This window comes from Muntiacus reevesi, chromosome 11, assembly GCF_963930625.1.
Source record: "Muntiacus reevesi chromosome 11, mMunRee1.1, whole genome shotgun sequence".
Lineage (NCBI taxonomy): Eukaryota > Metazoa > Chordata > Mammalia > Artiodactyla > Cervidae > Muntiacus > Muntiacus reevesi.
The window spans coordinates 47726141-47739904 of NC_089259.1; the positions used below are offsets into that span (position 1 = coordinate 47726141).

The following is a 13764-nucleotide window of genomic DNA, read 5'->3' on the forward strand; positions in this document are numbered from 1 at the left end:
GTACTTACTCATTTGTCATGTTTGGAATAAGTGTTACAGTTGCTAGGGCGAAAACTGTTGAATTTCCAAGAGTTTTTTCTCATGTAGGTAAGTACAGAAGCCATCAAGTTTATCTATTTGTGCTCACTAATTATCTTCAGATGTGGTGTTATTTTCTCAAGTGCCATTTTTACAGTTGCCACAGTCAGGTAGAGCTCATTCTGTAGCCATGGCAGATTAAAAGCCATGAGTCAGGTGTGTGTCACATCACTGGCAGATTGTCAAATGGAATACAGTTTCAGTTTTAGGGGTGAAGGTGGGAGGAAAGGAAGAATTTCAACTTCACTTTTAAAAATGCAGCTTACTTTCTGAGAGAAGGAAAGAATACAGTATTCTAAGAATTCATCTTTAACTTTTGTCCACACATCTCTTCCTCCTTGTATTTGCCAGTCACTAGAGAAAGATTTTATGGGATGCACTGGATGAGCTCTCATGAATAAAAATGTCTGTTAATAGAAAAAGGAGCCATTACCGGGTGCATTCCTAAAAGCCTTCATTTGGAATAAAAACAGGCTCTTCCCTCAGATACAGCTGTGTTAGAAATTATTCTTTGCAATCCCATGGACTGTAGCCCACCAGGCTTCTCTGTCCATGGAATTCTCCAGGTAAGAATACTGGAGTGGGTTGCTATTTCCTTCTCCAGGGGATCTTCCATCTTCCCGACCCAGGGATCGAACCCAGATCTCCCTCATTGCAGGCAGATTCTTTACCATCTAAGCCACCCGGGAAGCCCATTTTCTCACTGTGCTTCTTCAGATTTCAGTCAATAGCCTGAACAACCCGAAGATTTCCTCCTCCCCCCCCCCCCCCCCCGAGTTGGAGGCAGCCTGTCTTATAGAAAATGATGCCACCGCGATTATGAGAAGAGCATCTGCCTTGAATGGTCTCAGCCATCTCCCCCCGCCACACACATGCCTCCTCCCTCACTGCACACATATCCAATAGATTGAAAGCAGATACAGCCCACACACTTTTTCTGCTGGTGGCCACTTAGGAAATCATGATTCAGGGCCTCATTTCTTGCCATTTTTAAAAGAGTTGTGAACAGGTGGCCAGACTTCATAAGCAACAACTGGAGGGCACGGATAACTTGGTGACTGGGAGGAGGACCGAGTATCGTGTGAGCCCAGCTTCTCTCCTGTCCAGCCCGTGTCCCCAGCCGCATACCGGGTCAGCGGGTGCCGCCCAGGGCAGGGCAGGACTAGCCTGACTCCGAGGGCTGGGCCCACGCCCTGCCCTGGGAAGTGGCCTCGGGAAGTGGATGCCTGGGGGCATAATCACCCCAGTGAGTTGCAGTTGTTCTGAGGAACAAAGGTAGAGGCTTATCTGAGGCCTCGAAAAGGGGATCATCAGGACTGTAGGATTAGGGGGAGAAAGGGGGTGTGTGTGGCAGGGAGGAGACGGGGTGGGGTAGGACACTATTCATGTGTCTCCTGGTGCATTCCTCGTAGTCAGAGAATCTGGAGGTCGTCCAGGTGGTACCACACTGCTCATCTCTCCTGCCAGGAGGTAAGGAAGTCTTTTCCCATCATACCAGAAGCAAAGATCTTCTATCAGAAATTCCAGCACGAGGTTTCAGTCACACGCTTCCGTGTGTGAGGCTTCAGAAAGACAGCCGTGTTTGAGGTTGAGGTGGGCAGGGAGGGGGCTGGGATTTGAGAGGAGGGATGGTTTTGGGGCATAGAGAATTCAGTGCTTAGGGGGTTTTGAGATTGGGGCAGAACATGAGAAGAGTGAGCCTTACAGTGCTACCAGTGAGAAGTTAGTACCTTGAGGAAAAGATGTGTCAAAATACGGAGGATGAACATAAAAAGAGAAGTGGGATTTGGTTGTAAGCTCTGTGAAGCTTTATCTCATTGAGGGTGACAGTTTCTTCCACCTCTTTGTTCTTGATCTGCTAGACTGGCTCTGTGAATGGCTTTAGGTGACTTTTTGTTGTTTAATTGCTCAGTTGTGTCTGACTCTTTGCGACCCCATGGACTGTAGCCCACCAGACTCCTCTGTCCATGGGATTTCCCAGGCCAGAATACTGGAGCGGGTTGCCATTTCCTTCTCCAGGGGATCTTCCTGATCCAGGGGTTGAACCAGTGCCTCCTGTATTGCAGGCAAATTCTTTACCACTGAGTCACCAGGAAAGCTTGGGTGACTTCTATGTGAACATTTGAATGCTGGGTGGGTGATCTTAGCCAGGCCTGCGGTTGACCCCTGGGGTTCAGCCATGGGTCAGGTATGGTCCTAACTCTCTGTAGTACTGCAGGAGAGAGGCTTGGAGAGGCTGAGGTGGGTGCATGCTTGTGGGCTTGTTGGGGAAACAACGTATTGGAAATATTTTTAATGAAGCCCTAGAGTATAGCTGGCTGTACCAAATTATAATAAAAGGAGAATCTCACCCTTTAACATTCTGTCCCCAAACTATGGTATCAGATATGAGGGAGATAGATTTTGGCCGCATACACACATTTTTCCCCCTCAGATTTTTGACCTTTTGGAAAATGGAAGGGTGTTGGCCTGGGCAGTCCCTGGTAGATGGAGGGGGGGTGAGGAGGGCTGGCTTGGGGCCAGCGTGGATGTTTGGCCAACAGCAGTAATACCACGCTAGTTTGCCTTGCTCTTTATTTGACCTTATACTTGAAATACTTTCTTGTTCAAAGCTTTCAGAGAAACAGGGAAAGGAAAGCAGATCATGAAAGAGTGTCTTGAATTGTGCTTCACAGAAATGTCTCTTCTAGGGAGAAAATGTGGGGAACGTGCCTGTCCCCCGGTCACTCCCCCCATCACACTGTGTGGTTGAGATGGATGACTGGAGGGTAGGCTTGAAGCGTCTCCTTTCCTTGATCTGCTCGGGTTAAATACTTTCCAGATGTCTCTTTTAAGCCCAGTGAGATGGGTGTGTGGTTTCCAGGTGAGGCTATGGAGACACAGTGTTAAATACCTTGACCACATTCTCATAGCTCCTAAAAGTGGAGCCAGAAATCACACCCAGGAGGTCTGACCCCAGAGCCTGCCCTCCTAGGTGAGCCCTCTGGCACGGGGTCTCCTGATGGAAGCCAGAGCATCCACAGGGATTTTATTTCCCTGGTCTTTACCTTAGATAAGATACTTCTTCCTTTTAAAAATTTTTTTTTTATTTTTGGCCATGCTGGGTCTTTGTTGCTATGCACGGGCTTTTCTCCAGTTGTGGCAAGTGGGGACCACTCTCTCGTTGCAGTGAGCAGGCTTCCCATTGCAGTGGTTTCTCTTGTTGCAGCGCATGGGTTCTAGGGCACACAGGCGTCAGTAGCTGCACCATGAGGGCTCAGTAGGTGTTGCACACAGGCTTAGTTGGTCCACGCATGTGGGATCTTTCCAGATCAGGGATCGAACCCGTGTCCCCTGCATTGGCCGGCAGACTCTTTACCCCTGAGCTACCCGGGAAGCCCCAGATAAGGTACTTCTTGATTGATGATTTGTACTAGTGTTTTAAAATAGCCTTGAGTAAAGAAAAGATCAGACCTACAGCTTCCTGGTTCTATGTATACCTTGAAACTGTTAGGATAAGGTGGTTACTGATGGATCTTGTTCATGGATGGGCATTCTTGAGCCTTTGTGGCTCTTTTCTTCCTGGTCTCTGGCAGAAAGTTCAGAGTTCTGTGATTAGCACGTGTCTTCTGGTCGTTTGCTGGGTAGTGAGGCAATGATCAAAGCTGTTCCATTAAGAGTGGAAGATATCTCTGTTATCCTTGGCCATTTCTTGAGTATTAAATACAATATTTAAATTAGCGTAATGCACAGAGAAGTATTCAACATAGTAATTTTTCAAACTATTTATGTTTCATCTCTGTCTCTTTTTATGGTAAATTTGGGTGTCAAGGAAGGTTTAGATTCTTCTGCTTTTGTCTTTCAGAACTTTGCTGGGAAGCTTTTACATCACAGAGACTAGTGCTTAATCTCTGCACTCAGCACTTTGCAGCTTCTTTTAGTTTTTGAATCTGTGCCTTTTTTAGGTTATTGATCTATGATTATAAACAATTCCTTTTATTGAAATTTTAAAGAAAGTAGCTTTAAAAAGAAGCACAGTTATGAGCATCAGGGCAGTTGGAGTCAAAATTGGGTGTTGTAAGTAAGCTAATGCAATTTAACTGTTAACATCACATAGGAATTTCCTGAGCTTTTATCATTTCAGGCTTTCTCTTGCTAACTTACATTTCTGTAAGCTAAAAAGATATGTTCAGATTAGAGCTGCTGACCATCTGTGTGCCATGCACCATGCTAGACGTTTTTACTAAAAATATTTTAATGTCCTTCTCAGGTGGTGGACCCTGTCTTAAGACACTTGGGGTATGGTGATAAATAAAATCACAAAAATTTCTTTTGGATGATAAAGAGACAGATAATAAATGAACGCATTCAGTTGATAGTTATAATACAAAAATAAAACAGGAATGAGAAATGGGGAATGTCAGGTAGGCTGGTTGCAACTAAGTGTTGCAATCCAACATGGCTTCATTAGGAAGCCTTTGTGGGTAACTTGGTAAGTAAGATGATCCCTGCCCTCATGTAGCTTACAGTCTGGTGATAATTGCTGTTCAGTGAGCACTTAGCATACGGCTAGGGACTCTGCTAAGTACCCAGGTACTTTTCTGATGATTTCCTGAAATATGGGCCATTATTTCCAGGTCCTCCAGAAGGAAACTGAAGCTTCAAAAGCCAAATTGCCAAGATGAACATAGCTCTTGGGCCCTATGTCTGATCCAAAGACCATCCTCTTTTTTTTTTTAATTGGAATATAATTGCTGCACATTGTTGTGGTACTTTCTGCTGTGAAAGTAACACAGTGTGTTCACGTCAATGAAATGAATCAGCTCTTTGGTTACATATATCCTGTCCCTCTTGGACCTCCCTCCTGCCCCTCATCCATCTCACCCCTCTGGGTCGTCACAGAGCACGGGGCTGAGCTCTGTGTGCCTTACAGAGGCTCCCTCTAGCTACATGACAGTGTATCTATGTCAGTCCTAATCTCCCAATTTGTCCCACTCTCCCTTCCCACCCTGCGTCTCTGTGTCTATTCTCTATGTGTTCATCTCTAGTCCTGCCCTGCAAATAGATCATCTGTACCGTGCTTCTAGATTCCGCATATGTGCGTTCATGTACGATATTTTTCTCTTTCTGACTTAACTTCATTCTGTATGACAGACTCTAGGTCTATCCATGTTATCCCATGTCAACAGTTGAAATATCGGTTATAAGGGATTAGTCTGTTTGTAGATGGGATTTGTCTAGTTTTTGGTTCTGTTGGGCTGGCCAGCATCTTGGATGGCTCACGGAGAGGCTGATACCATGAACATCCCCTTAGCTCTCACACCTGTTCTCTCTCTAAAAGGCTCTGGGGTCTTGCCCCGTGGCCACCGCAGGCAAAAGGAGCTGCCTGGTTTCCGACTTCCAAGCAGTGGGATGTGTTTGTTGTGTATCAGAAGCTGGCCTCCGTTGACTCCCGCAAATCATTGACTACTTGAATTCCTGGCATTACATTTCAGTGATAGAACAGCAATTTGGCCGGCCTGCGAGTCACCGTGTTCAAGAGCATGTTATAAATGCTCATGTTCGGAAAGGAATGTGAAATGCGGGAAAGGTTAGAGTGCCAAGGTCACAGTTTATTGTGAGTGTTTATCCCCAAATAGGCCATACCCTGTGTTTACAATTATTGCTTTATCATAATAAAAAGCCAATGAGTGTGTTGGATTAGAAAGCTTCAGAGAAGGCTGTGTGGAAAGGAGGTCAGGGGTTCAAGAGAGCTCTGTTGTTCTTCTGCCCTCAGGGTGCTTATGAGAAAAGTGGGATGCTTTGCATTGAATGTTAATAGTGTGGTGGTTTTCAGCCTAGTATATCCTTTGTGTTGAGCTTTGATGGCTCTTTGTGTTTTGGTTAATGTCTGAGATGTGTACGTTGGCCATTAATATAAAAGGAGGCTGTATATTTCACATCTTTGTTTTTTTTTTTATTATTGCTTTCTAGTGATTTTTTTTTCCCCTACTTCTTTGGAAATGTTGATTTTTTTTTTTTTTTTTTACAAGATAATTTTCTTTTTACTCAAGAGATAACCCCTGGTTTAAGTACTTGGGCTGTGAAATTTATTTGCTTTTTTGAAATATGTATCTATTTCTATATGTGTGTTTTGAGTGTACAGTTCACAAACTTTAGAGATGTAATGCACATAGGTAGGCAGTGTGCTATAAGAACTAGATCAAACAGATCAAAATATAAGAAATAATTAGCTCCCAGAAGTGCGTCACCATTTCCCAGTCACTTCCATCCTCCCTACCGGAGTGAACACTATCCTGAATCTTAACATCTTATCTTTGTTTTGCCTGTTTTTGTACTTGACATGAGTGGATAATACAACCTGTGCTCTGCCTGGCTTCATTTGATCCCCAGTGTTTGTGAGATTGTACCATATGGCTGCAGGTTGTTAGTTCTTGTTGTTACAGAATATTTCATTGTGCAAATATTCCATAATCGATCCATTCGGCTCTTAAAGATGTTAAGTATAGCTCCAGTTCGTTCTATTATGAATGGTGCATCTACAAAGGTTCTCATATGTGACTTTTGCTGAATATCTGTAAGTATTTCTTTTGGGTATATACTGAGGAGTGGAATTACTAGATTGTAGAATATGCATATATATCCAGCTTGAATAGATGCTATGAAGTGTATTCAAGTAGTTGTACCAATTTACGTTTCCAAAGTAGGGTGAGAGCTCATCAGTTTTATTTTTGTTATGCTGTTCTGGTTGTAGACTGGAGTTGCATGTTGTTCTTAGGTTCACTTAAGTTCATGTTTGTTGTATGGGAAGGAATGGTCGTAGCTGTCTTCATGGATTCTTTGAAAGCTAAGTTAAATATTTGTGTCTATTTATGAGCTCATTCTCTTCCCCTTTGTTTCCCTGTGTATATATGTTATGTGTGCATGTTTTCTATGTCTTACACACACATGGTGTGTGTGTATATGCTCAGTCCTTTAGTTGGGTCCAACTCTTTGTAACCCCATGGACTGCAGCCCCCCAGGTTCCTCTCTCCATGAGATTTTCTGGGCAAGAATACTAGAGTGGGTTGCCATTTCCTCCTCCAGCAGATCTTCCCAACCCAGGGATTGAACCCACATTTCCATGCCTCCTGCATTGTAGGCAGAATCTTTTCCTCTGAGACACCAAGAAAGCCAGTGTGTGTGTGTGTGTGTGTGTGTGTGTGTGTGTGTGTGTGTGTGTGTATTTTTTTTTCTCATAAGTATACTACTATGACTCTTAGACTGGAAAGTTGCATTGAAGGGTATCTAGCTCAGGATCTTGCATCTCTCCTGAACCAGCAACGATCTTGCTTAAGTCTCTGAAAATCACCAATAGTTTAGAGTGACCTGTTTGTTAATGAACTCATGTGTTTCTGTCTTCCACACTGTGGTGACATCTGTTTCTTTAACTTTTCCCATAAATATCATGCCTTTTTACAGGCATGGAGGTGGGGGGAACTCATGATGCTTATGAAAAGTGAAAGTGAAGTCACTCAGTTATTTCCGACTCTTTGCGACTGACTGCATGGGCTGTAGCCTACCATGCTTCTCCGTCCATGGGATTTTCTAGGCAAGAGTACTGGAATGGGTTTCCATTTCCTTCTCCAGGGGATCTTCCTGACCCAGGGATCAAACCTGGGTCTCCCGCATTACAGGCAGACACTTTACCCTCTGAGCCACCAGGGAAGCTCATGATGCTTATAAATAGAGTTAAATCTCTAGGCAGAGATTCAAGGCATTTAAAAAATCACACTTTTTAGCATCTGCAGGGGTTTGGTCTCTGAGCAGTTTTCTCTGGGGAACTTCAGTGAAAAACCACCGTGCACAATGGAAAAGAAAACTGTGCAAAATTACTTTTGTTTTTGCCTATTTACATTTTTTGCCTTTCCTGATTGTTTTCTGCCATGACCATATGTCGATGTTTTTCCTCTTTTGGTTGAGTTTAAACATTGTTTAAAATGAAAATTTTAAAAATGCAAATAGCACATTTTATAAATCAGGCTATAATAAATGAAATTTAAAAAAGACAACCTTGCTTTTAATAGAAAACTGACCATTATATTTTGTGAAATCAATGAATATGGAAAAATCCCCTGATGGATAATACACTCTGTAAAGTTTCTGAACTTCCAGGTGATATTAACATTCATAGAATTTTAGAATGCAGTGAGATTTTTTCTAGTTAATAATTAACAATTTCAGGTTCATAGATATTACTTAATGAATATTTTCTTTTTTCTTCTTTACAGGCAAGAAGAAACTGATAGGAGAGTGAAAAATGTAAGATGCATATTTAATGGAACTTTATAAATGGTTTCTTAACGTGTACTGTAATAGGGTAATGAGAACTAAAAATATCTGATATGTTCTCTATCCTTTTTCTAATGGAATTTTTGTTAGAAACAAATTCTAAATATGCTTAAATATGGTTGAAATGTGTATTATCTGATCTTATAGTATAAGAAGGTGGGTTAAATTTAGGAAGTGGGTCCTTACATGTTAGTAATGTGGTAAAGGCAAATAAGGGCTTCCCAGGTGGCACTAGTAGCAAAGAACTTGCCTGTGAAATCTGGAGATGCAGGAGGTGTGGGTTTGATTCCTGAGTCAGGAAGATCCACTGGAGGAGGCATGGAGATCCACTCTAGTATTCTCGCCTGGGAGAATCCTATGTACAGAGGAGCCTGGCAGGCTATGGTCCATAGGGTTTCGAAGAGTTGGACGTGATTGAAGCGACTTAGCATGCACACAAAGGCAGATAAACAGGCTATAGGATTTTTAGGAGAGTAAGTCAGAAGCCACCAAAATCAGACTTTAAGGAGAAACACTAAATGTTTAAGAACTCTGAAGAATTAGCCAGTGTAGACATATCTATAGTATGCTGCATATTAGAAGAATTTCTAAAAATGTGACAGCTTTATTTAAAAACATAAGGGCTAAATATCCTTTATTAGGGAAGCTGAGAATTATTGATTTTAAGTGTTTAGTCTGTAAGTTTGTTGGAAAAATATTGTCTGAAAAGTTTACTTTATGTTTTCTTCCTGTGAATTTTTTCCTGCTTTGTGGGTACTGGTAGAATGTACAAATACTTGTTGGGGATCTAAGCGTTTGGTGTGAGAATGTGCTCAGAGAAGAATAACATTTTTGATGACCCTTCTCCTTCATGTAATTTAAAAGGAAATCTACTTTTCAACCACAGATACATATGGTCTTTTATCTAGAGTGCTCACTTACATTTGAGCTTGCTGTTAATTACTTAGACTCATCTGTTGTTTCATGGCTTTTTTTTTTTTTTAAGGTTTTGATAACTTTGTACTGGCTGGGAAGAAAAGCACAAAGTAACCCCTACTATAATGGTCCCTATCTTAATTTGAAAGCGTTTGAGAATCTTTTAGGACAAGCTCTGACTAAGGTAAGGAAACTCTATCTATATGAGACATTTACTCTAACTAATAGTACTTATCTTCCTCTTCCCCTATTTTTTCCATGTGCCCTCTGCCTTCTTTTACTTTTTCTACAAAATGTGTTGGCTCTGATTGGGATGGGTAGAGAGGATTGTTACTTATCTGTTGACTTCATAAGCCACCACCAAGGAGTGAGTAGTTCAGACAAGTTTCCAGGATGTGTGATATAGGTATAGGTATTTATTTCTTAATTTTAGGTAACTCAGTGAGAGACTCGATAACTTTCTTTCTTCAACACCTTATATAACCCAACTCTTTCTATATTCATTATGAACTCAACCTGTAACTGCTTCAGGCTATTAAAATGTGTGTATGTTACTCAGTTTCTTTATCTTATTGTTTTGCCATGGGTCACTATATCTCTAATGTTCTTATTCCAATATCTTCACAATTCTACCATGCTGCGTCTGTTTCCTAAAGAGTAATAAATGCTGTTATGTGAAACTTGATAAGATTTTTAAGTTAGAATCTTTGGTTTTAAACACATTTCTAGTCCTTCATACTTTGGAGTCAGTGTTGCAAATTTTGAGTGTTTAAAGACTGTTTGAAGAGAGTCAAGTGCCAAGGCTAACCAGAGTTGACCAGATCTTCATTCATAAGATCAAATGGGGAAACTAATCACCATGGGGGTATTTATGTAGGAGAATCTGCAGTATTCAGAAGAAAATATGTCATCAAAATAATTTATCATCATCTAATTAATAGTAGTTGCTTGATGGGTCTTTATGACCAGTAAATGATTCTGCACCCATTAGGCATTTAGCATTAGTCGCTGGCACATTGTAAGGATGTAATAAATGCTAGTTACTATGATTGGAAAATAGATGTTCTAGGCCAGGATGAAAATGATCTCTTTGCCTTATAACTACTCTCATCTTTAGTTTTGCCTAAGCCCAGCCATATATATTATAGAGAGTTGAGATTATAGTCTTGAAGGTTAGAGTATTCCTTCTGGATTTTTATTTTTAAATCGTAAGGAGTTGATAATATTCTATTTAAATTCCTTAAAACAGTTAATTCAGATAATTGTTGAGATAATATCATACCTGAGCACTATATGAGGTGTTTGAGAAAGCACTCACACAAGGGAGATGACCCATCCTTACCACACAATTGTTTGATGTAGACAGATGAACAAGTAGGTCAGTGCAATGGTGGAGGGCTGGGCTTGGAAGGATGAATGTGGCGGGGCTTCAAGCATGAGCAGAGTCTGCCTTACAGTTATTCCAGCTAAGAAAACATCCAGTTAAAAATAACATGGGACTTTGGCCCTTGCATTAGTGTGTTCTCTTTACAGCCTTTGGTTCTTTTTATGGCAGTCTGAGTCAGGTTCAGTAACCCTCATAGAGCGTGCTGGGAATGCTTTACTTAAGTGTTTCCTGCCACCAGTGTCAAAACCAGAGTGGATACACAAAGAATTTTTCATAGGTAAAGCTATAGCTGTGGTTCCATTCCATTATTATGGCAGGTGGAAAGCCATAAGAGGTATGTCAGTATATGTTTTGCATCTTTTCTCTTAAAATCAAAACCATTGTGTTCATCAAACTTTTCTCCCTTAACTAGTTATGCTTAATGGCCAATCTAAAATATGAATAAAGAAAAAATACTTGCAGGGACTTCCCTGGTGGTTCAGTGGTTAAGAATCCACTGCCAATGCAGGGGACACAAGTTCGATCCCTGGTCCGGGAAGATTCCACATGCCATGAAGCAAGTAAGCCCATGTGCCATAATTACTGAGCCCCCGTGCCCTGGAGCCCACACTCCACCACATTGAGAAGCCTGAGCACCGCAACTAGAGAGTAGCCCCCACTCGCCACAACTAGGGAAAGCCTGAGTGCAGCAATGAAGACCCAGTGCAGCCGAAAAAAATTCAGTGAACTGTTGACCTTGAGTCATCCTCTAAGTTGTAGGTGACTCACTTTAGGTGACTTGTCAGAGGAAAGTCCTTGTTGGGGGGGTAGGGGGAGGAACCAGGCAACGGGGCCAAACTCCAGTTCTTTTACAGCTATGGTGGCACGTCATCATTAACTTCTAACACTTACGAGGTCAAGAATCATTTCCTGTGTGTTGCACTCTAAGGATTCAACAAATATGTGTTTAAGAAACCTGATGAATCTAAAGATTTACTTAGAATTTTAAATTTTATATTTTTTGAGAAGTATTTTGGTGGCATCAGCTTCTCCATCTGCTTGGACATAGAGTACAAGGTAGGCGCTTGCATTTGCGTGACAAGATGTCAAGTCTAATTCCAGGGTGTGTGTGGCAGATAAAATATATAAAATCTCACATAAATCTCTTGGACCTTATTGGCACTTAAACACTTGTCACACAATTCAACCACAAATTGACATCCAGTCTTAACCAAAAGTATGCCCGAGACAGCTGCTAATTATTCATTGTAAACCTTTTTTCTTCAACTTTTTCCACATGTTGAAAATATTCATAATTCAAAATTGAAAGAGTAGTGTAATAAATACCCACCTGTTTTCCATTCAGATTTAATCATTAAGCATGTCCCACTTTGGCTTTATTTAGGTATCTATCCATTATTTCATGTAGATTTCAGGTTGCTCACTCCTGAATACTCAGCCTGCTGTTCTTAACAGTAAGAATATTCTTCTGTATACCTACAGTGTCTCCTAGACCAAAGAACATTCGTGAATATTCCCCATTATTTAATACCCAGTCTATATTCAAAACATCCCAATGGTTTCCTAACTCTGTTTCATAGCTTCTTGTCTAAATAATGATTTAATGAAAGGTTCACATATTACGTTTGGTTGTTAAAGAACCTAGGAATTCTTATCTCTGTGTTAGTATCATTATCTGAAAATAACATTTCTCATTTTACTGTTAAGTAGCAAAACTACCTCTACTGTATTAAAAAATTATAGAGTTGCTAACTGTTCACTGATTATTATGTATTAGGACTATGCTAAAGGCTTTATAAATTCTACTGAAATGCTAATTTTTAAAAGTCCAATTGTATTTTGCTATTAACTTTCTTAGAGGAAAGTTAGTTAAAAATGCTTATTTTAGTAAGTTCTATATGATTTACAAACCTATGGTTAATAACATTTACTTTATTTCTAAATAACTGTTATAGAAGCCAAATAAATATTTCATCTAGATACAGGGGAAATGTATTCTATATCAGCAAACAAATCCACTTTCCTTGGTTCAAATCTAATTTTGTAACCAGTGAGCTTTCCTTGGTTCAGATCTAGTTTTGTAATCAGTGAAAATAGACAAGTTTGTGAAGTGTATACCTGCTATTCTTACCCCTCTCTCTTTTAAAACTTTTCTTTTTTGTCGAAGAACTTTGTTATGGTTTTATTGTTGTTGTTGTTCAGTAGAAATGACCCCTAATATTTCCTGGAGGTAGGCTGAATGCAATCTTATTCTCGTTTCCTTTTGAATATCAAAATTAAGGGTGACCTTTCTCTTTGCCTCCTTTTATGTTTATTGCCAGAAAACTGTATGGTTTTAGCTCTTGAATATTACTCTAATTATTAGTTGTTCTTTGATTGAAAGTTTCCTCATTATTAAATAGATTCTGTTGCCTTAGTAAGTAATACTGGGTACCTCCATGTTGTCACATGAGTGCTAAAGTGTTAAGTCATGGGAAGACATTCACAGATTTATGTTCTGATTTCTATCAAATTTTTTTCTGACATTTCACTGGGAAATCTCATTGCCTCATCTAGTCAGCGATAGCATGACTTGAGCTATGCAAACAAAGATGCCATAACTGATGACATTTTTGGAAGTTTTTGCTCACTTACTATTTCCGAACACATGTCCTTTAGGCACTTGAAGAGTCCAGCTGCCTGAAGAGGAGCGGCAGGGACAGTGGTTACAGCGACATCTGGGGCCCTGAGCGCGGGGAGCTTCTGGCTTCTCCAGGCAACTGTAAGAGGGAGGACTCGATTGAGAGCTTGGACTCTCTGGGATCAAGGTCATTCACAAGCTGCTCCTCTGATATCACGTTGAGGGGGGCACGTGAAGGTGAGCTGCATTTTGGACTTGATAGTTTATTTTTATTTCTTAGTGTATTGAGAGAAAACTGGGAATGGGAGAGAGTAGGAAAATGGAGGGAAAATTATTGAGACAAAAGCTTCACCAGGAAGTAAGTGTATATCGTGGAGACTGGAATCGAACTGAGGGTGTCTTGTCTTTCCTTTCTTCCTTATGTCTCTCCTTCCTTCCTTTTCTCTCTCTCTCT

At 40.8% G+C, this 13764-nt stretch overlaps 1 protein-coding gene across 5 annotated transcripts in view; it reads left to right on the forward strand.

The window, feature by feature from the left end:
- The window catches only part of LMO7 (LIM domain 7), a 213336-nt gene that overhangs the window by 139006 nt on the left and 60566 nt on the right, over nt 1–13764 (forward strand). For all 5 annotated transcript variants that reach the window (XM_065902117.1, XM_065902118.1, XM_065902119.1 and 2 more), the window contains exons 5-7: nt 8328–8358; nt 9374–9487; nt 13349–13547. In XM_065902117.1, coding sequence (XP_065758189.1) covers nt 8328–8358; nt 9374–9487; nt 13349–13547 — 344 coding nt within the window. The remainder of the gene's footprint in view (nt 1–8327; nt 8359–9373; nt 9488–13348; nt 13548–13764) is intronic.